General features: G+C 55.8%; 9 protein-coding genes across 9 annotated transcripts; 5 read left to right on the top strand and 4 right to left on the bottom strand.

Moving 5' to 3' along the window:
- Positions 1-629: 629 nt before the first annotated feature.
- Positions 630-1400, top strand: ASPACDRAFT_76409 (TDA10 family protein; the record flags this gene model as incomplete). Its single annotated transcript, XM_020204701.1, has 1 exon — positions 630-1400. A coding segment is annotated over exon 1 (692 nt), but the record flags the coding sequence as incomplete, so codon positions are not given.
- A 285-nt stretch (positions 1401-1685) lies between these two features.
- On the bottom strand, positions 1686-3111 carry ASPACDRAFT_40664 (uncharacterized protein; the record flags this gene model as incomplete). Its single annotated transcript, XM_020200797.1, has 6 exons — positions 1686-2088; positions 2142-2617; positions 2671-2747; positions 2806-2842; positions 2899-2918; positions 2973-3111. The coding sequence occupies 6 exons, from the start codon at positions 3109-3111 to the stop codon at positions 1686-1688; spliced, it is 1152 nt and encodes a 383-aa protein (XP_020058191.1).
- A 467-nt stretch (positions 3112-3578) lies between these two features.
- ASPACDRAFT_25501 (uncharacterized protein) lies at positions 3579-5347 on the bottom strand (the record flags this gene model as incomplete). The annotated part of the gene is made up of 7 exons (XM_020199338.1): positions 3579-4209; positions 4265-4477; positions 4530-4585; positions 4638-4738; positions 4803-4898; positions 4957-5123; positions 5190-5347. The coding sequence occupies 7 exons, from the start codon at positions 5345-5347 to the stop codon at positions 3579-3581; spliced, it is 1422 nt and encodes a 473-aa protein (XP_020058190.1).
- Positions 5348-6566: 1219 nt separating this feature from the next.
- On the top strand, positions 6567-7823 carry ASPACDRAFT_50679 (uncharacterized protein; the record flags this gene model as incomplete). The annotated part of the gene is made up of 4 exons (XM_020202377.1): positions 6567-6731; positions 6782-6818; positions 6889-6962; positions 7026-7823. The coding sequence occupies 4 exons, from the start codon at positions 6567-6569 to the stop codon at positions 7821-7823; spliced, it is 1074 nt and encodes a 357-aa protein (XP_020058189.1).
- Positions 7824-8430: 607 nt separating this feature from the next.
- Positions 8431-10393, top strand: ASPACDRAFT_25275 (uncharacterized protein; the record flags this gene model as incomplete). The annotated part of the gene is made up of 3 exons (XM_020199316.1): positions 8431-8505; positions 8557-8679; positions 8741-10393. 3 exons carry the CDS (start codon positions 8431-8433, stop codon positions 10391-10393), a joined length of 1851 nt encoding a protein of 616 aa, XP_020058188.1.
- A 309-nt stretch (positions 10394-10702) lies between these two features.
- On the top strand, positions 10703-11413 carry ASPACDRAFT_40660 (uncharacterized protein; the record flags this gene model as incomplete). The annotated part of the gene is made up of 1 exon (XM_020200796.1): positions 10703-11413. One exon carries the CDS (start codon positions 10703-10705, stop codon positions 11411-11413), a length of 711 nt encoding a protein of 236 aa, XP_020058187.1.
- Positions 11414-11782: 369 nt separating this feature from the next.
- Positions 11783-14381, top strand: lysF (homoaconitase LysF). The gene is made up of 2 exons (XM_020198714.1): positions 11783-11870; positions 11939-14381. The coding sequence occupies exons 1-2, from the start codon at positions 11835-11837 to the stop codon at positions 14231-14233; spliced, it is 2331 nt and encodes a 776-aa protein (XP_020058186.1). The 5' UTR covers positions 11783-11834; the 3' UTR covers positions 14234-14381.
- ASPACDRAFT_1853895 (uncharacterized protein) lies at positions 14339-15871 on the bottom strand (the record flags this gene model as incomplete). The annotated part of the gene is made up of 1 exon (XM_020197337.1): positions 14339-15871. The coding sequence occupies one exon, from the start codon at positions 15869-15871 to the stop codon at positions 14339-14341; it is 1533 nt and encodes a 510-aa protein (XP_020058185.1).
- A 690-nt stretch (positions 15872-16561) lies between these two features.
- Positions 16562-21236, bottom strand: ASPACDRAFT_25250 (putative ABC multidrug transporter; the record flags this gene model as incomplete). Its single annotated transcript, XM_020199314.1, has 6 exons — positions 16562-17215; positions 17273-17506; positions 17577-18521; positions 18579-20117; positions 20170-20259; positions 20319-21236. The coding sequence occupies 6 exons, from the start codon at positions 21234-21236 to the stop codon at positions 16562-16564; spliced, it is 4380 nt and encodes a 1459-aa protein (XP_020058184.1).
- Between the last annotated feature and the right edge of the window lie 822 nt (positions 21237-22058).

The following is a 22058-nucleotide window of genomic DNA, read 5'->3' as shown; positions in this document are numbered from 1 at the left end:
GATCTGGTGATAGTGACAACAAACACAAACCGGACAAAGAAACCTCCGCGATCGGGCCGGAGCAAAACTCCTCCGCTGCTAAACCGTGTTAAATGCTGACTCATCTCCCCTCCCCTCCCATCTCTTCACTCACGTGATTATCCCAGCCACAGCCAGAGAGCATCGAGGAACAAGGAACAAGGAACAAGGAACAAGAAACAACTACCATCGATCGCATTTCATCAATACTCATCGCCTTGGCTGGTGGAGTGTGTGTCTGGAATTCTTGTCCGTTGCTTTATACATATAGAATCACCTTCCTTCTTTCCCTCCTCTCCGCACTCGCAACCCCAGACTCTTCATCTCCATCGCCCACAATGATCCCCGACGAGACCATCGATCGCCTCTTGGCCCACGTCCGCCCCCACATCCAACGCCATGTCGACCAGCAGGCTGCAGACCCCAGCCAGCGGAAGCCCTTCATCCTGGCCTTGACCGGTCTGCAGGGCAGCGGCAAGACCACCTGGACCTCCGCCCTTGTGCGGTCGCTGAACGAACAACACCACTTCCGCACCATCAACGTCTCCCTCGACGACTTCTACCTGCCGCACGAGGGCCTGGTGCGCCTGCGCCAGTCTAACCCGGCCAATGCCCTGCTCAAGATGCGCGGCCAGCCCGGCACCCACGACACCGCGCTGGTCCGCGAGTTCTTCGACAGCTTGACCGTGACTACCGAAACGTCGCCGCGAGTGGTCTGCATCCCCGAGTTCGACAAGAGCCGCTTCCACGGCGAGGGCGACCGCGTGCCCCGCGACGAGTGGCGCCGCGTCCCCGTCTCGCTGGACTCGCCGGTGGACGTGCTGGTGCTGGAGGGGTGGTGCGTGGGCTTCCAGCCCCTGAGTGAGCAGGCCATCGAGGCCAAGTGGACGGCGGCCAAGGCGCAATCCCCCGAGTCGGGGGCGGACTCGGAGTCCGGGTTCCCCACGCAAACCCTGCAGAACCACGAGCTGTCCAGCTACTACACTATCAACGCCAGCCTGCGGAACTACTGCGACATGTTCATGGGGCCCCAGCACCTGGACTTCCTGGTGCATCTCGACACCGACGATCTGGCCAACGTCTACCGCTGGCGCATGCAGCAGGAACATGCCCTGCGGCGGGTGAAGAATCAGGGCATGACGGATGAGGAGGTCGTCGCGTTCGTGAAGGGATACATGCCGGCCTACGAGCTGTATCTGGATCAAGTGCGCGAGGGCATCTTCCGGGGATTGTCGGAGGAGGAGCGTGCGCGCAAGGGCCAGGCGAGAGTGGTTCTGGGGCAAGATCGGACGGTCCTGGATATTGTTGGCTATAACTAAATTGCACGGGATCAATCCCTCGGGACCTCGCTGGTTGAAGTCCTCCGGCAACAATGAGATATGAATATGAATATGGACAAGAGTTCGACCCGGAGTGACTGCCTCTAAATTAAATCCCCCTCGGTGCCTGACGGCTCAGGCAGCAAGTATCGCTTCACCTCGGCAATGACGTAAGAATTATAGCTTAGTGCCGAAGATCGGAACTTGGAGGGATGCCGCCTCCCCCCGGCATTGATGTCCGGCATTGTCGACAGGCGCCTGTATATATCGCGCGGCAGCGATGGCCAAATGCGCGGCACGTATATCGATGCAACTTCATCATGGCTTAGCCTGGTGCAATCGATGTCGTCAAACTGCTCCGAATTGGTTGCCGAGCTGCGCCTCCGAGGACTCCTGCGAGCAGTCCTGCAGCACCGGCACTTCCACTCTCTCCGACCGGCGCGAGAGCAGTACCTTCCGCATGATCTGGTTCGCGTCCGACGCGCCCTCCTCGCCAATTTCTAGATCGTTTAGCTCGGGGACCACCAGCGATGCGCGCTGCGCGGTGGATGTCATGCGGGCCTGCTGGGACTCGGCGAACGGGGGGCTGGCGGGACTCCGATGGAAGGGGAACGAGGGGGGAAAGGAGTGTCGGAAGAGCTGGTGGGAGGATGTACTGGAGCGCTGCGTGTCGCGGCCTCCGCGTCGAGTGATCAGGATATGGATCGCGGGGATACACGAGCAGATGAGGGCAAATCCGCCTTCCGCATTACTGCTTGGCATTAGCTCAACCCCAACCGGGTGGTACAAGGCAGGAACACCTACCCCGACAGCAAAATCTTCAAGTATACGATGGTTGACTCCAGGTTATCCTCCTCGTGGATGACCAGCACGAGGCGGTAGATACTGAACCCGATCGCCAGCCCACCGCAGCCCATCATCAGCGACACCTTGAGCTTCTTGATGTGCGAGAGGTGCAGCGAGATGGTCAGGAAGGCCGGGAGCAGCATGATGGCCAGATCCGTGGCGATGCTCATCACCGCGTCGGCGAGGATCACGGCTGCTTTATCCAGGCACTGCGCTTCCTCGTCGTAGTGAGTCCAGAAGTACGAGACCGGCAGGCAGATGAAGACCTTGATGAAGAAGATGATCGTGTAGTAGACCACCGTCACCACGAGCACCGAGTACACGCTGATAACTTGCACGTTGCGGATGGTGAAGATGCGCGCTAGGATGGAGAGCAGGGTGATCTTGACGGTGAGGACCATCGGGGCGTAGATTACGGTTAGAACATAGTAGAACTGCGGACGAGTGTCAGTGGAGGAGCATTTGGGCATGGGGTGGCCCTGGTCACGGTGCTTGCCTTGTAGACGAGTCGGATCTGGTAGGGGGTCAGCAGGGCAAGGGGTTTGCCGCCGCCATAATGGAGGTCTGCGGGTAGTTTAGCTAGTGGACAGGACTCTATAGCGGCAGTGAATTGGAGACTTACAGAAGATGTTGCAGATGCAATAGGTGAAGAACAGGACCTGAAGCACAATGTTAGAGGAGAGCAGCCAACGGGCGGCGGGTAGTGGGAGTGTACCCAGGATAGAGTGCAGAATGCTGGTATACAATCATTAGATTTGGTAGACGGCCAGAAAAAGAGATGTCACAAACCGTCCTCAATATTCAAATCTCGCTTGATCCGGGAAGCAACCAGCAGGCGCAGGGCCAGGCAGAGGGTGGTGATGCAGCAGCACAGGATCTGCGTCACCAAGCTGATGGTGCGCAGATATTGATCGTGGACCGGGATCATTGGAGTAGGCAGCGGTCAGCATTGCGGTCCAGCGCGACGAGACAAGGGATTCGTCTAGAATTGAAGGGATTGAAGCTGAGTTGGAGTTCTGCAAGAATGAGGTATGGGGAATGCAGGGGAGGCAAAAATGTGGAGAAGAGAATTGGTGAAGTTGGGGCTTGGCTTCCGACGTCATGGATGCCGCGAGGTTCCATGGTCCGTCTCAGCCCGACCATTAAACATTATCGGAAGTTTACCCAGGTGAAGATTTCGCATAGGCGGGCGCATTTGGCATGGTGAAGGACTTGGATCTCTGCGACGAGTTGACCCGATAGCAAAGCAGGGTTGGTATGAGCTACCCTAACGCCGCCAAACAAGTCGATCGGCGCATGGTTGAAACATTCTTACAGGACGAAAGGGCAAAGAGGCAAGAATTCATTTCATATCAAAGGTTAAATGAAGCATAAATATTCGCCAACACATGGGCCTCACAACTGGAAACGAAAGTCGGGATGAGCATCGCCCAGATCCTGCATGCTCTCCGACTGCCAGTCCTTCTCCGGCTGACTTTCCCGGCGGCGATTCTCGGCGCGGAGAGCGAAGAAATACACGGTGCAGGCCAGTCCTGCCACCACTGCGAATGCCAGACCAACCCCAAAGCCAGTAGGGTACTTGGGCGCTTCGCTGGTGATGAAGACGTTGCCGGATACGAAGGCACCACAGTTACCGAACGCGGGCAGCAAGCCCATCCCGACGCTGCGCTTGACGCCTCTGCCGAGGTTGATGCACAACCACACCACGGTGATAGACATCATGATGAACGCGCCTGATGCCACGAAGAACATGCCCATATAACGGACTCCAGCAGAGGGGACCTGCGCAAGCTCGATACTCCAGCCGATTATGACCAGCGCCGAGCCGAACAGCGTGAAGAGATAGCGGTGGCGGAGATAGTCACTCAGCCACGCGCTTGACAAGGTAAGCACGAAGGCGACTGCATAGACAGGGATGCTGTGCTCTTGCGCTGAGCGACTGGTCCAGCCGAGGTCCTTGAGGATGGTGGGCTGGAAGTACACCAACGAGCTGGCACTTTCTTCGGCGGCCAAGTAGGCCAAAACACTGGTCTCCGTGTCAGTGCATAGTTCGACTCATTAGACGTAACAGACATGCTCACCAGATCCAGATCTTCCAGTCCATCGCCATCTTCAGGACCCGAGGGAGAGAGATAGGATCATCACGAATGCTTCCTCCATCGGCTTCCAGACGGGCAAGCAGCAGTTCCTTCTCCGCAGGGGTCAAGAATGTCGCGTCCTCGGGAAAGGGAACAACGATCCAATAGCAAATAATGCTGACGCCCATGGTGATGATTGATTCGATCAGGAACAGCCTATTCTCGCGTCAGAAAACCCTAATGCCCGCCGAGGTCGAGGGATCCATACCATCTCCATCCCGCATATCCGTCCAACTCCAAGTGCGTCAAGAGACTTGAGAAAAGCTAACGAGCCAGTCAGACAGATGTGTCGAAAGTAAGCATGATAGATACTTACCCCATTGAACGCTCCTGCCGCCATGTTGGCACTGAAGAAGATTGCGTATCGACGCAGGAACTCGTCCCGCTTGTAGTAGCTTCCGATCAGGTATGCGCAGCCTGGCATTGAAAGGTCAGATTAGCCTTCATGCATCACCGCTAGCTTGGCATAGTATGAACGAACCAGGAACAAAGCCTGCCTCACACATCCCCATGAAGAACCGACACGCGATCAAGCCCGTCGCAGTCTTGGTGAGACCCTGTCCCAACACAAACAGCCCTGTTGACCCACCAAGTCAGCATACTCCATTCCTCCCGACTGGAGCGGTTGCTCTCACCCCAAGTAAACATGTATAGGACCAGCATCCTTGGGCCAAACCTCTTGACCAGCAGGTTGGCCGGCATGCCAAAGACGACGTATGCGACCGTGAACATGGTCACGGCGAGGTTGTATTCGTTTCCCACCAGGTGCAGCTCCTTGGCCATGCCGGCGATCTTCGCATTTCTACATCAAACCACATGGTTAAGGCTCGGCCCATCAACATAAAGTGGAAGGGAGCTGAACACTCACGCAATGTTGGAACGATCCATGAATGACACCAAAAAGAGAAACCATAGTGCTGGGATGACTCGCCAGTCCAGCTTTCGCAGCAACTTCTTCTCCAAAGCGGGATCAAAGTCTGGCGTTGACGCCTCAACCACGCGGGGCTCGATCTCTTGCTTCTCCATGGCTGTAGCCTTGCAAAATAACGGTCGGCAGAAAGAGTGGAACTACAAGAAAAAGCAACCACTCATGCACGTGGCGCGACATGGTCGGCTTTTGTAGATGAAACTCAGGTCGGAATTTCCGAGTGGTCAGGGGTGGCAAGGGAGGGTTTGGGTCAAGCCATCACCAAGTGACTAGTTAGACAATCTCCGGCTGATTAATTGCAAGCCAGACTTCTTTTCATCGTCTCATTGATGAAGGTGTGGCCTGCAACTACCGGTACTCATGGGGTGCGTTCAAGGAAGTGGTGGGTGTATTCAGCGTTGGACCCACGGCAATATATCTTTACGGACTTAAAAGACCCTAAGCATGATAGTCAGCCCTAGTGGCTCCATTCCAAGCACTCGGCCCGGTAGGATAATTAAGAATGGATGCACCCACACAACCATTTGTCGGGGAGTTTACCCAGACTCCACCGAGGAAGTGAAGTAGTCTAGACTAGGTGATTAGGTGCAGGGTCATTGACCACATAGAGTTCTTGCACGGAGACCCTCAGCGCGGAAATCGTCCGGACTCCTCCTCCCGTCCCGTCCACCCCCTCCGATGTCCTTTCTCCCTCAGGACCCACACCTACAATTAAAGGACTCAACGATATAGTGCAACAGGGAAAATCTTTTATACAGCCGTTACGCTGCCATAGCACACTGTTTGGGCTGAATGTCGTCCACTCGAGCTAGTCTTCATTATCTGCATCATATGCTTCAACTTAAGTAGACAATAGTTGTGATCTGTCCCCAGTGTCGAATGGGAGGTTATCCGCTGGCTGCACAAAGTAACCTGAGACGTTTGCGTGGCATTAATGTAGAGGGGTAAACCCGATCATAAATGACACCCAATGGTGCAATTTGACTGGTCTCCATGTGTGACAACCAATCGTTCTTGATCTTTGCTCCACAAGGGGGTGACCAAGTACCGGCACGCAGTCGCCATGTACTCAGTAGTCTTCCATGTCCGGAGCGAAATCACCGAGGGAAACGGACCCGTGTCGAGACGGTAATTAGGTACAGATCTTGCAAAAAGATGATTTACGTAGTGAGCCGCCAGCCCTGTTTTCACTGTGCAAGTTGAATCCTTCGATCCCTTTTCCAGGGTTACGACAGGGACTTTACATGGCGAGGTCCTACCCACCCTCGTTCTCTTCCTTTCTAGCATGCTACTGGAAGAAATCCAAATAGAAACGTTATGATCAAGCATGATGCCAATATCCCGGACAAAGGTCCCCTATTCATCAGGGTTACCGGGGCTTTGACCGCGATTGCATTCATCTTGGTCGCCCATAGGGTGCTATGGAAGGTGTACAGACAAACTGCCGTCTCTGCAGATGATGTGATCATCCAGGTTTCGATGGTATGGTTCGCATTGCAAATGAAGAGAGCCTGTGCTGACAGGAGAACCAGATCATACAGATTGTGAATACCGTTATGGGCGACTTGGGTAGGGGCGCACCTTCCTACCCGTTGAACATTGAAGTGACTACGAATACTGACTGTGCTCTACCCTGCAGCGTGCCACTATGCATTTGGCCGTCATCGCGCTGACATTGTACGGTCCGGGGGCAACCTGGTGCTTGCGCTGAAGGTGCCTTTCTCGACGATTCGCCCCAATGGTCATGAGAATGCTAACTCGAGCCTCACTACGCAGTATTTCTGGCTCTTCCAAATTCTCTACAAGACCGTCCTCTGTCTCAACAAGCTCAGCTTCCTGGCTTTCTACCTGCGAATCTTTCCCACGCGACCCTTCCGCATTATCTGCTGGGTGACCATTGGTCTCGTCATTTCCAGCACCTTCGGATTTGTGCTCGCGACGATCTTCCAGTGCATCCCGGTCCATGCTAGCTGGCACAAGAACATCCCCAAGAAGTGTGTGGACAATGCGAGCTTCCGATGGTCGTGGGCGGGCTACAACACGGCGATGGACATCTGGGTCTGCGTGCTACCACTGCCGGTTCTCGCGCAGCTGCATCTCGACCGCATCCGCAAGATCGGTGTGATGCTCGTGTTCTGCATGGGCTTGTTCGTGTGCATCACCAGTATCATCAGGATGTGGGCAATGGAGGCGAGCACCACCACGCAGGACCCGACCTGGGGCTCATTCGACGCCCTGCTGTGGAGTGCCATCGAGGCGAGTACGGGGATCATTTGCGCTTGCTTACCGTTCCTGAAGCACTCTGCCCAGAAGCTGGTTCCCAGTTGGTTTGTCTCGCTTTCGACTGGATCGCGCAAGTCGCGCAGTCGAGCCACCAGGACCAGAACGGGGCGGAGCTATCGTATGAGCCGGTTGGAGTCCCAGGAAGGCACGCAGCTCGGCCAAGAATGGCGGGTGGAGAGACACGATCCTGATGCGGATTCTGAGAGCGTGGGGAGTCAGGGGGCTATTGCCAAAGGCCAGATCATTCTCACTACCGCAATTGACATGCACAGTGAACCGGCACCGAAGTAACGACCGGTGCTAGAGACCAGCAAGGACATCGTCCAGATGCTTGTAGGAATTCTTACTCTGAGATCATTTTCTGCTTCCTTTTCTTTTTAGCGTTTTTTGACTTGTTAACACCTTCTCTTTGTAACGAGACACTCGTGCTGTTATTGCCACGGGGTACTTTAATAGCCCACACTAAGGCCAAGGTGGAATATTCACCGAACAGCAAATTGTGGTGGACATTGAGTGTCTCAAAAGGCATTCGATAGCGCGATGGGTAGGGTGGATCGGGGTGGGGAGCGGCCGGGTTAGCCCGGCTTATCGAGCCCTAAGTGCTTGTTTTGACAGGGGGTTCAAACCTCCATCTCTTCCCTAGCGCTGCCATGGCCTGATCCGTCGGGGTTCCACTCGGCTAAAGGGTCAATCTCATTCCCTCAATGATTATTCACAGCGAGAAATCCAGGCCTGCTATCAGTGGGGCTCTGCAATATATCCCCGGGTGGAAGGTATTTCGCATTTGCCGAACGCTGTTTGCAGGGATAAGAGGCATTGAGGGAAAGGCTGAGGCCCAGAGGAGAACAAGAAGCAAGGAATTATCGTTTTTCTCTTGCCAGAGACGCCGAGTACCAACATGTCTCAAAATCACCGAGCAGAAAATCGAGCCCCCCCGACCGTGGCAGATGAGCTGTTAGAAGCTCTGGCTCAGGTAGTGCATCTCCACCAAGGGTGCAATTGAAACCGCACTGACATCGACCAGGCAGGCGTAGATTACCTCTTCACCGTGCTGGGATCCGACCACCCCAGCATCATCGAGGCCTACGTGCGCCGACAGAATGATCCCACACGGCAGTATCCCAAGATGATTCTGTTTCAGCATGAGGTCAGCTACAGTCTCCCACTGACGAAAGATTCCATGTATGTACTAACAAGCCAACCATCAGTTTGTCGCCATGTCAGCGGCCGATGGGTACGCACGAATCAGTCACCGGCCAGCGTGTGTGATTGCCCACGTTGATGTGGGGACGGCAGCTCTGGGCCAGGGGCTGCACAATGCATCCAGCGGACGAGCCCCCGTGGTGATTCTGGCAGGGATTGCCCCGTCCACCTTTCTCGGGGAGGCTCCGGGCTCGCGATCGGAGCATGTGCAGTGGTACCAAGATATTCGCGACCAGGCTGCCCTCGTGGCGCCGTACAGCCGCTACAGTGCCGAGATCAAGTCCCCGCACAATGTGTCCACCGTGGTGCATCGCGCAGTGCTCATGGCCACGACGGGCTCCCCCGGGCCTGTCTATCTGACCGCAACACGGGAGATTCTTGCCACTGCGATACCTTCTGGCGACCCTGCTCTGCGGCCTAAGGCCCTACCATCGTGTCTCCTGGGCTCGCTGCCCTCTGAGCAAGTAGAGGTAATCAGTACAGCGCTGCTCAATGCGCAAGCCCCGCTGGTGATCACCGGGTACCTGGGTCGCAATCATCGCGCCGTCCAAGAGCTGGTCCACTTGGCTGACATGATCTCCGGCCTGCGAGTGTTTGACTCGGAGCTCCGTGAGATGAGCTTCCCAGCCACCCATCCTGCCTGTGTGACGCGAGGGACGGGGGCAGCTCCCGCAGTGCAATCGGCCGACGTGATTCTCGTCCTAGATGCTGATGTGCCGTGGATTCCCACGCGTGTGCGCCCTTCTTCCACCGCCCAAATCCTCCATATCGACCTTGACCCGCGAAAAGAACGCATGAATATTTTCGATATCAATGCGTCTCTCACCTTCCACGCGGACACGGCGGCTGCTTTGAGCCAGCTTACTGCTTATATATCTACCTCCCCTCAGTTGCCCGAATTGCAAGCTCGTGAAAGCTGGCAAGCGCGTGAGCAGGCTGTGAAGGCATCATACGACAAGGGCCAGGCACAGATCGATGCCCGTGCGGCCGCACTGCTGTCGACGCCGGATGCGCCCTGCAGTGTAGACTATTTGTGTGGTCGCGTCCGCGCACTGCTACCCCAGGAGACGGTCTATGTAACCGACTCGGTCACAAACCAGGTAGCCATGACGGAGCAGCTCCGCCTGCACCGACCGGGCTCGCATCTCACCAAGGGCGGCAGCGGATTGGGCTGGGCGGGCGGCGCTGCAATCGGGGTGCAGCTGGCCGCGGCACGGTACGATCTGTCCAACCGGCCGGTGGTTCAGCAGAAGGCTGAGGGGGCTTCGTCGTCAGAGACCCGTCCCTTTGTGTGCAGCATCACGGGTGATGGAAGCTTTGTGTTCTCGGTTCCGACCGCGGTCTTCTGGGCCAGTCACCGCTATCAGTGCCCCTTTCTGACTCTCATCTTGAACAATGGAGGGTGGAATGCCACCAGTCAATGCTTGAAGGATGTACACCCGACCGGTGTTGCGGCTGGTTTGTCGAAGGAAGAGCTGGGGATTTCCCTGGTCGCGGATGGGCCTGATTATGGGGGCATTGCCAAGGCTGCAGCTAACGGAAACCTATGGGCGAAGCGTGTGGAGTGTGTAGGCCAGCTAGATGAAGCTCTTACTGAGGCGATTAGGGTTGTGGTGAAGGAGGCCAAGTCGGCGGTGCTGGATGTCATCATCCGTTAGATTCTTGCACAGTCAACGTTGTCGTTCTAATACTAATTCTGCAGTAATTACGCAGTTTCAAAGAAACATTGTCCACCATGACCATGTGCAATGAAAGTGAGATGATGAATTCTCCGGAAAGATACAGAGAACCAGCGTGACAGGGACAAAGCAACGGCAGGCCATTGTTGGCTTGTGCATCTTGCGCAACCCGAGCACAACAAAGGGCAAAGAGATCTGACCAACTATAAATAGACCCAATCTAGATTGAGAATTATTCGGCAAGTACCAGGCATACCGAGCATACCAAGTACTCCGCCACTTTCCAAGATGGGCTACCGCATTGACTCATGGAAGGGAGAGGCCCTGTGTGGCACTCGCGTCAGGGTTGGACGCGATTCGGATGAAACAGCGACCATTGGAGGCACTGTGATCATCGATGGCGAGTACTATGCACTGACCGTTCTGCATCCCTTTCTGAAACCTCCTTCCAACCAGCACAGAAAGCGTTGGGCCTCGTTCCGGTCCCGCGCGATGTACGCCCTGGACAGCGAGGAGCCCCACGCGGTGGCCTATTTGCCCCGCTACAAAGGGACCAGGAAGTTCAACCCCGGCTTCTGGTCGGTTCGACAGAATTGGGCTCTGTTTCGATTGTGTGATCAAAGGCCCCGGTCCAATTGTGTCACGGTCGGGGGGTGGCAAGTGCTCTCACCATCCAAGGTCACCGGAAGCTCGCCCCGCGGTCAGCTGTGGTGCTTGCTGGGGAACGGCGCTCGCCCCCCCGTCAGAACCGACGTGTCTGGAAGATTGAGTAGCCTGTCTGTCGCAGCCACCGACTTCCCCGTAGCGTATCAATTGAGTATGGTTTCCTTTGCGGAGGATATTGGAGCCTGGGTGGTGGATGGAGGGGACAATGGCTCCCTGTTTGCCATGATTGTGGCGCAAGATGACCAGGACTTCACCACCTACGCCATCAGTGCGGCGGATATCTTCGATGAGTTGCAGAAGCGATTTCCAAATACCTCGATAGCGATCGCCTAGGGGCTTGGTGGTATATGTGCTTGCTTATAGGTGCGTGATATATTTGAAATAACTGTATTTTGATGTACTGCGTATATACTCGAGTAAATTACACCCAATGAAAGCGACACAATCCCACACTAGTACCAATCAAGTTAAAGCACCGTTTAGTTATCGCAATGAGTCATGCGCCTGATAGCGGCCTCAGGCACCAACACGGGACTACACTGTGCTTAGAAATGCGGCGGTGCGACTGGCTGGGACTACCCCAGATCACGTGCTGTGACTCTGGGCTTCTCGCCTTCGCATTGTCCGCCTGCGAGATCGGCGCCAGGGGAACGGGGAAAAATCTTGAGGTGACTCAATCCTTCCCTTTCCCCCCCCCATCATCTCCTCTCTCTCGTGTTCAATCGATACCATTGACCATTGAACAAAAGAGAACATGGCGAGGCAGCTCTGCAACTTGCTCCGCCGGCCGGTGAGTCGCTAGACCTTCCTTGATCTTTCCAAATTCCCCATCTGATCTGCTCCTCTAACTCCACCCAGCTTCGGCTTCGGTCTACTCCGTCGCTCGGGGCTTCCAGCAGGAGAATTGCCCTCCTCCCACGATCCATCGCCACATCCCTCCCCCCTCGCTCCGTTCGCGCCCTCAGCACGACCCCGATTGTCAGGGACCAAGGCTTTCACTCGCAGCAAGAGCAGGCCCCCCCCTCGACCACTCCCTCCGAGACCCGCACGCCGCAGACCCTGACGGAGAAAATCGTGCAACGCTATGCCGTCGGTCTCCCCCCCGGAAAGTTCGTTCGCAGTGGCGACTATATCAGTCTGGCGCCCGGATACTGCATGACGCATGACAACTCGTGGCCTGTGGCTCTCAAGTTCATGTCCATGGGAGCCACCAAGGTGCACAACCCGAAGCAGATCGTCATGACCCTCGACCACGACGTTCAGAACACCAGCCCCCAGAATCTGAAGAAGTATCAGCAAATCGAGGAGTTTGCGGGTAAACACGGTATCGACTTCTATCCTGCAGGACGGGGTATTGGACACCAGGTGATGGTGGAGGAAGGATACGCGTGGCCCGGCACAATGGCAGTCGCCTCCGACAGTCACAGCAACCACTACGGTGGTGTCGGCTGCTTGGGAACCGCCGTGGTCCGCACTGACGCAGCCAGTATCTGGGCGACCTCGCGCACCTGGTGGCAGATTCCCCCGGTGGCCAAGGTCACCTTCACTGGCACGCTCCCCGTGGGCGTGACCGGTAAGGACGTGATTGTCGCGCTGTGCGGTCTCTTCAAGAGCGACGTCCTGAACCACGCCATTGAGTTCACCGGTTCGGAGGAGACCATGGCCAGTCTGCTCGTCGACAGCCGCCTGACGATCGCCAACATGACCACCGAGTGGGGCGCGCTCACCGGTCTCTTCCCCATCGACACCACCCTCAAGCGCTGGCTCCGGTACAAGGCGACCGTCGCTGCCCTGTCTGATGACCGTTCCACTCGCGAGCGCATCACGCACGAGAGAATCGAGGAGCTGTTCGCCAACCCCCTCACCGCGGACCCCGATGCTCAATATGCTAAGCAGCTGTACCTCAACCTCTCCACCCTCTCTCCCTATGTCTCTGGCCCCAACTCCGTCAAGGTCGCCACTCCCCTGGCTGAGCTGGCCGCCAAGAACATTAAGGTCAACCGCGCCTACGTCGTTTCCTGCACCAACTCCCGCGCCTCGGATATCGCCGCCGCCGCGCAAGTCTTCCGCACCGCTGCCAAGGCGAACGGCGACGTCACCCCCAAGATCGCCGACGGCGTGAAGTTCTACATCGCGGCCGCCTCCGCTCCTGAGCAGGAGGCTGCCGAATCCACCGGCGACTGGCAGATCCTGCTCGAGGCCGGCGCGCAGCCGCTTCCCGCCGGGTGCGGTCCGTGCATTGGCCTCGGAACCGGTCTGCTGGAGCCCGGCGAGGTGGGCATCAGTGCCAGTAACCGCAACTTCAAGGGTCGCATGGGCTCGCGTGACGCGCAGGCCTACCTGGCCAGCCCCGAGGTCGTCGCCGCCAGTGCGCTCAGCGGCATGATCTCCGGCCCCGGCACCTTCCAGGTGCCCCCGGCGGAGTGGCTGGGTGTGGACCACGGCTTCGGCACCGGTGCGGAACCCACCACCGAGCAGCAGCTCACCAACCTTCTAGAGCAGATGGAGTCCTTCATCGACCGGGTGGAGACCGCCCAGGGCTCGACGGAGAAGACGGCCACCGAGATCCTGCCCGGTTTCCCCGAGCGCATCAGCGGCGAGATCGTCTTCTGCGACGCCGACAACCTCGACACCGACAGCATCTACCCCGGCAAGCTGACCTACCAGGACAACGTCTCCAAGGAGGACATGGCCCGCGCCTGCATGATGAACTACGACCCCGAGTTCAAGGACGTCGCCAAGCCCAGCGACATCCTCGTCGCCGGCTTCAACTTCGGCTGCGGCTCCTCCCGCGAGCAGGCCGCCACCGCCATCCTGGCCAAACAGATCCCGCTCGTCGTCGCTGGTAGCTTCGGCAACATCTTCTCCCGCAACAGTATCAACAACGCCCTGATGGGTCTCGAGGTGCCCCGCCTCGTCGAGCGCCTCCGCGCCACCTTCGCTCAGCCGGCCGGTGCTGAGCGCCAGCCCACCCGCCGCACTGGCTGGACCTTGACGTGGGACGTCAAGCGCAGCCAGGTCGAGGTGCAGGAGGGTGAGGGCGGCGAGAGCTGGACGGAGCCGGTGGGCGAGCTGCCCGCCAACGTGCAGGCGATCATCGCCGCTGGTGGTCTGGAGGCCTGGGTTAAGGGCGAGGTCGCTAAGTCGGAGTAAAAGTAGAACTCTAGACGTGATGAAGAAAAGACTGATTAGACGTTTGTGTTGGAAGCATGTACATATCCTTAGCGCTATCTGAATTCACTGTATCACTACGAGAAGCTACGTTGCGTAGTCAATTCTGTACATTGAAGGCCGCTGCCTGTCCCCCTCTTCCCGCGGCACCCCCCCAGGATTCAACGCATTGAGATACCAGACCTGATGCCCGCCGACTTCCGAGCACTCCGTCTGGACCTGCCCGCCCACCTGGTTGGACAGCCAGTCTGAGGCGCCTTGCAGGGTGGCAATCGACCCCAGCAAGTGCTCATCCTGCTGCAGACCGAGCAGCTCTTCCATGGTTCTGTCTTGAGGATAGGGCGTATTCTTGAACTGTAGCCGTTGCTGCCTGGTATCTTGCTTGATCGATCCCGACGTGGACTGGGTCAACTCGAGCTTCAACCCACTGATGGCGAATTCCGCCACCACCAGTCCGTTATAATATCCTTCTGCGCGTGGAGAAGCTCGTAGTTCAGCGATGGCCTGCAGACGAATGCGGTAATCCGGACATCGCAGCGCCAGGAAACTCAGGGCAGCGCACAGGATTCCATCGGGGGTAAACTGCGGGCGCGTCCCCAGTTTAGCGTTCAGGGCCACAGTGTTCGCCATCAGATCCTCGAACTCCGGGCGTAGTGGGTGTAATGCGGGATCCCACGGGGCGTGCAGGCAGGTCTTGAGGGATAAAGTGAAAGTGAGCAGGCTCAGTTGCACCACGTCTGCGGAGCGCCGCTCGCGGTCAGTGAAGTGGGGATACGTTGTCAGTAGGTCGTCGAAGTAGGTTTTGACTTGGGTCAGACAGGATAGCAGGCGCTGTTGTTTGGGCTGCAGGACGCCGTATTGGCGTGCGAGGTCGGTCTCGGACAGGCTCCAGCACCGCTCGAGGAGGCGGAAGATGGTAGGCACGAGAGGGTTCAGGGCTTGACGTGCGTGCTCGACGCTCCGGCATGGGCGGAGCTGGATTTCCAAGGTTTCGAGGCGGACGAATTGGGCGTCCAGCTCGCGGAAAGGCTGGTGGACTCCGTGAAACGCTGCGTGTGATTCCAGGTAGAGAAAGGCGTCGGATAGAATTGGGTCTATGGGGAAAGAGAACGGCGCCTCCTCGTAGAGAATTCTCAGCCCGGCTTGCAGGTGTGTGTTGGCGTCGTCGTAGCGGGCGGACGCCAGCTCCATCAGCACGAAGAGCAGGCAGCAGACTAGAATCACCTGGCGGAGACGTGGATCTTGGGAGGCAGGCCGGTGCTTCAGAAGAGTGAATGCGCGCAGCGACTGCTCCAGGGCGAAATGATGCCATTTACTACACAGCGACTGTCCGGGGATTGCAATCCCCGCTTCAAGTACCCGGTGATTGATGGCACTTAGGGCTACGAGGGCATGGTAGACGGCCGGCTCGACGGCGCTCAGTTGGCCGATCAGATTCCGCGGCGAGAAAAGGTCGGACACCCCCGAAACAACCACCGAGGCGGGGATAAGATGATGCCATAGAAAGGAGAGGCAGCGTTTCTCGTCGGAGGTGATGGTCCACGGAAACTGCGCCGCCACTGAGGACAACAGTGCCGCGTGCTGGGCGCCATACGTTGCTTTGCCCGGTAAACGGTTCATGTCCGATCCCTCACAGGGCCAGCCTGCGGTTTCACAGTTCTGGCATCTCCCTGGCGTCTCGTCGCATTTGATCCGGCGTGCTCTGACGAGTGACGTTGAGAATAAAGAAGATATGGCTGGCGACCAATTGCTTACCGACAGGTTCGACAGCCCGTTCTCGAGCGAGTGGTCCGCGCTCGTTGACGCCCAGACTTGGCTTGCATGGCTATGGCTGGCTGGCTCTGGAGATAAGCTGGCAGAAGTGAGGACACTTGGTGTTTTCTGCAAGGATGAGAGACTAGTTAACGCTAAATCCCACTAACTCACCCTATGGAATGCGGGGTTACTTTCAATCAGCCACCTGCTGACACGGGCTGCTTGGCCTTTTCCATGTTCCAAGAGCTATAGGGTGAGGTAAGGTACTGGAGGAACTCTCCTGGTGTATACGGAACGACGGTCTAAGAACGTCAGGGTAGCGCCTGTGATTCGTATGGATGTCATCAGGACCAATAGACATAGGGTGGAAGCAAGCTTGAATGCGGTTTAGCTCTCAAGTGACACGAATTACCTCCAAGGAACAAACCACACAAAGCACTGGATAATATATATTACAATATGCACGAGTGACATAATCTGGAGACGGAAGAGCGAAATGCAAGTTACGAGAGTAAATTTATAAAAACCCGATCTAGTGTGACAGAGGCCACAAAACTATTCCTTCTTGGCTTTCTTCCCCTTGGGCACACGAAAGATCCAGTAGAACGCAATGGCACCAACAGTATTGACCACAATATACACCCACAGCAGGCCAAGATCGCGCCACCGATTGGCGAAGTTGATATTCAGGCCTGCCAGATACTGATTGGTGTACTCTAAGCTGCAAAAGTTGCACTCGTCGCTGTCTCGGGCGTCCGGATTGAGCAGATAACCCCCGTGGGCCAAGCGATAGTCTTGCATGTATTCGCCGCAGCTCATTCCAGAGGGAGCGAAGAAGGACAGAATTTCGTTGTCGGCGCAATGCATGGGAGCATCGCCCAGGGTTGCCGATAGCAAGGAGGATACCAGGTAGGTAAAGGGGCTGACGCGATACATGAAGATCCAAAAGCTGGGAAGAGCATCCGGAACTGCCAGAATGCCGCAGAAAGCATACATCATAATGAACAGGATGTTGGACAGCGCTGATGCCAGCTGATCACTATCCATCCCAGAGATCAACATGTGCGAAAACGAACTTGTGAAGAGAAAGACAGCCCAGATGATGAGGATACTCAGCGTCCCCCGAGTGTGAATCTCGCCGGTATATTCCGCGTTACGGTACAGGCCGACGGGATAGTACCAGACCAGGAAGGATAATATCGCCATGATCTGAACGAGGTGGTTAGTCAGTAAATCGAGGCAGAGCGAGATACAATATGGACATACCGTATTCCAAAAGAACTCCACCGCGATGTTAGAGAGAATAAATGCTTGCCATGCATAGGTCTTGGACTGCCGCTCGCGCGATTCGTAGAGCGTCCGCTGCGTGACAAAGGTTGGGATGATCTGCATCACCAGCTGAACAACCACGAAGAGAAACATGAAGACGCCAAACAACTGATTCTGTAGCCCCTGTCGAGTGTTGTCTGTCATGAAAAAAGAGAACCCGATGAGGAGCGCCTGCAAAATGCAAAGGTGCGGTTAGCTGTTAATCACTACCATCCCAGGTGGTCCAAGAGTTCTGACTTACACAGCCAACAGTCAATGCCATCTTGGAGTAGATGTAGGAGGGCGAGCGCCAGTACTGCTGGAAGACCCGACGGGCGACCTGAATCAGTTGTTCGAAGAAAGGCGCCGCAAATTCGGCATAGCTGGACTTGTCATTCGGATCAGCGAGCGGCGAGGGCTTGGTGGCCAACTCCCTCAGTTTGGCCAATTCCTTCTGCACATCTTGATATTCAGGACTGTTTCTCCAGACTGCGGGCCAGTCAATCTCCGTCTGGGCCCCTGGAGCCGCTCCAATGACCTCCAGCATGTGCTCTGCTGGATTCGCCCCCGGCGGGCAGGCTGATCCCCCATTGCGAACAAAGTAGTCCATGAGAACTTGCGATCCTTCTCCCACCTCCCCAAAGTAGACAGTCTTGCCACCCTTGGCCAGCAGAAGGAGTCGATCAAAGCGTTGAAACAGCATGGCAGACGGTTGATGGATTGTACAGAGAATGGCTTGTCCATTCTTGGTCAAGGTCTCCATCAGGTTGCAGATGGACCAGCTGGTCTGGCTATCCAATCCCGAGGTTGGCTCATCCAAGAAAAGCAGCAGCTTAGGGCGCGCAGCCAGTTCCACTCCAATTGTCAGTCGCTTGCGCTGCTCCACGTTGAGCCCTTCTCCTGGTACCCCGACGATGGCATCCGCATACTCCCGCATGTTCAAAAGGTCAATCACAGTCTCCACATACGCGAGCCTTTCAGCTCGGCTGTACTGGCGTGGCTGTCGGAGCAAGGCGCTGAATTTCAAGGCTTCACGGACCGTTGAGGTGTGGAGGTGCAGATCTTGTTGTTGCACATAGCCAGTCTTACGCTGGAAGGATTCGTCTCGAACGCGACCGTCCACCAACATATTGCCACCAATAACACCAACTGTCGTGCGACTCGCCAATACGTCCAATAAGGTCGTTTTCCCGGCGCCGGAGACTCCCTGTTCACAATAGTTAGTTTGACCAAAGGGTACGATGTGGGAGGTATGGCTGCTTACCATGAGCGCTGTCAAAGTACCCGGCCGAATCCAACCGTCGACATGATCCAAAATGCGTCGCGGCTCGCCTTTGATCTTGATGTCGTAGGTCACATCCTCCCAGTGGAAGATTGACGATTGCTTCTCGACTCCGGAGATGGTCCCCGACCCCTGGCTGGGTGCTTTGTCGCTCTGCACCACAAGATCAGGCCCCTGCTCCTCATCCTTCTGGTTCTGTGCCGACAAAGCTTTCTGCACTTTCTTGCGCCGGAAGACGAGCACTTCACCTCGGGAGCGTTGGCTAGAAACTAGTTCGGAGGCGACGAGGTGACAGACAGCCAGAAAAATGGTCAGGGCAATGATAATCCCGAAGTTGCGCCAGCGGTGACTGTTCTCGTATCCATAAGAGGAGCGCACGAATGCGGTGCCTTGGACGACATCGGACCCCGGAACAGCTCCTGCAGTCGAGCACACCCGCTCTTGACTTGAAACATTCTCGTATCCTGGTCCGGAGGGAATGAAGGAGGCACAGGGGAACACCCGGTCATGAAACTCGTTCACCATCACAGCCTCGAAGCCATACGAGACTGGATTCAGCCATCGGATCCACGAGCCCCAACCACGCATGTAGCTGACGGGGAGAGCAAATCCCGTATAGAGTATGAGGGCGAGCAGAATGATGGACGAGGGCGCGAGGGCCTGCTCGAGCGATTTGGTAATTGAGGCAAAAAACCGGAAAAACATAGACATGCTCATCATCATGGAGAATGCGACCAGGTACAAAAAGAAGAATGCTCCCGGCGTCCGTCGGAGATTTCCCATAAAGTACAACACCAGATTGACGAGCAACGAGTTCACGATTTTGTAGGGCATGTCCATGATCATGGATGATATGGCCTCAGCACTCGGGTGATAGAGGGCGTATCGGGTGTGTTTCTCGACGATGGTCCTCTTCTCATACAGAACGATGATTTCCAGCAGGCTGGAAAAGGCGGTCAGGAGGACCAGCATGAAGAGAAGGGCACCACGCGAGAAGAAAGATGATGTGTCGTTTGCCAGGTTGTAGAACACACTAGAAACGATCAAGGCTTCGAAGAAATTTCCAATTAGCATGGCGAGAGTCACACTCGGATCGTTTTTGAGTCGCTGAAAGTCTCTCCATAGGCAAATCCGAATCTGGCCCCAGTAGGACAAAGTGTATGGAGATTTTCGCCGCTGTTTTGTGGACTTTTCCGCTTGTCGAGCAGAGGCGAATCTATCAAGGTCCAAAGCGTGGAATGGGTGTGCGTCAACATATTGGTCGATTTCATGCAGAAGAGCCTGGCGCTCAGGGCTTTCATGCCATCGTCTGGCGAATTCGTCGGACGTTCTGGGCACGAGGTGCTCATATCCTGGGCGTATGACGCGTTCAACGGGGCTTGACATGGAAGTCAGGAAGTCAGCAGTTGTCTGTGCCTCGGGGCATATGAACCCCATGCGAATGAAATAATCCCTGGCTGCCTGGGCAGGGCCAAAGTAGATCTGTCGTCCTTCGTACAGAACGGTGACTTTGTCGAAAAGCTAAACAACCTGTTAGCCAGGATTCATGCCTATGAGTGTGAAGCTAACTTACGTCGTAGGCTGCCTGGGGTGCCTGGTAGATGGCAACACACGAGGTCACACCGAAAACATCGCCCTGTGTGCGTAATGTCCGACAGAATTCCTATACCACCAAGGATTCATCAGTATGGTCTCACAGAGTAGCTATTCTGGTGTACGTACCACAGCGTTGGCACTATCCAGGCCTCGAGTGCTGTTATCCCAGCACTGCAATGGAGCATAGCTCAATGCGGCCTCTGCGATGGTAACTCGCTTTCTCTCACCTCCACTGACGCCACGCACAAAATCATTCCCAACCATGGTGTTAATCGTATGGCTGATCCCAAAGATTGACATGATCACATCTCGCAGATGGGTGGCGTACTCCTGGCGAGACATTCCACCGGGTACTTGACGAGGGACACGGGCGAGGGCAGCGAAGTACAGAGTGTCTCCAACCACCAGTTGGGGGTAGTGAGCATCCACCTCGGCTGTATATACGGCTTCACCACGGAATTCCGCTGACATCTGCTTTGGGGTGATCCCTTGGTAGTTGATGTACGAGGTCGGGTCGACCTGGAATCCATATGTCTCTTGCGCAATTGTTTTGAGGAAGGTCGAGCAGCCGGAACCAGGAGGCCCGAGAACACAGAGTTGTTCACCCGGGAGAAGCAAGCCGTCGACATCACGAAGGATCTCAATTTTGTGCTTCTTCCCGCCCAGAAGTTGGCGGATGAGGGCTGGCACCTTCAAGATCGCATTCCCCACGCTCATCTGATAGTCAACTGGACTGCCATATCCCACCACATTCAGGTTCTTGATGGCAACCCCGGCCACGCGTGCTGGGGCGCTGTTATCAGACTGGTAGCGAAGACCGTAAAAGGCTTTTGCCCAGGCTCTGGAGTTGAATCGAGAACTGTGTGGGTCGAGAACGAGGTCATTTTTGTTAAAAGGCAGCGGATGGTGCGACCCTTTGGATCGCTCACTCACGGTGCGAGCCAAGTGAGTGAGATCACGATCAATCTCTTCCTGATTTTCGGCCAAAGTCGCCTTTCCGTCCGAGTCCGAGTTGCAACTGCTGGTAGGCGTGCGAGTTGTCATGGGAACGCCGCTTAGGGCTGCGTGCCGATTGTCGGCCGGTTTGGAGTCCATTTCTTGGTGAAATATTGGACGCTGCACAACAGAATTCTATCGCATACTGAGAAAGTCTATCAATCTAAGACCCCCGAGGGACTCGAAGAAACTTTATAATTTCACCCGAGTCACAGCAGGAAGGCATCCCTTGGTCGGACTTGGTTTTTGACACCATGAAAGTCCCTTGCGTGAGCGCTACAAGGGACTCGTCATTGGGTGTTCTCAAAGTCTACCCCTTACCTAACGGCCTCGACGGCATGTATGTCTCCAGATACTTAGAGGATATTGTAGAGACATAAGAGACAACTAACATGCATTTCTTGCCAATCACCTTTGGCTTTCCTAGACCACGAGGGCCTGCCTCGCTTGGTCACAGTGACCATGGACTAGTATTGAATCCTAGTCATCTCCATCTCCGAGTGAGATTCCCCAATACCTAATGACTGATTCATTCATGAGAAGCAGGAATCACGTGATGACGCGGGGGGTTTTGTCCTGCTGGGCTTGACGCTCGGGCTGGTGGACTTATAAATGTCCGAGATTGCATTCATCCCTTCATGCATTCATTCACTTGCCTTCCCCCCCCCCCACCTAATTCTCTGACCAGAATGTACCACTATAACTCTTTATCTCGAATGAAGTTGTCGAATGCCCGTAATCCCGTTCTTGTGTCCTATTCATCATCAAACACTTGCTAACCTCAGGGATGTGGTGCACGAGATGTAGGACCAGGAAGGTTTGCGCTTCCTCTTCATCTCTTTCATACTCTTCATCAGGCTTGCTGATGGG

This window comes from Aspergillus aculeatus (genome assembly GCF_001890905.1).
Source record: "Aspergillus aculeatus ATCC 16872 unplaced genomic scaffold ASPACscaffold_4, whole genome shotgun sequence".
NCBI classification, from domain to species: Eukaryota; Fungi; Ascomycota; class Eurotiomycetes; order Eurotiales; family Aspergillaceae; genus Aspergillus; species Aspergillus aculeatus.
Note: the sequence above shows the minus strand (reverse complement) of the source record. Positions and strands in the feature narration are given on the sequence as shown.

Bases quoted from the DNA above. Each gene is read 5' to 3' on its own strand.
- lysF (XM_020198714.1), top strand. From the start codon at position 11,835: ATGGCGAGGCAGCTCTGCAACTTGCTCCGCCGGCCG. The intron at 11,871-11,938 runs GTGAGTCGCTAG...AACTCCACCCAG, and splicing joins GCAACTTGCTCCGCCGGCCG to CTTCGGCTTCGGTCTACTCC.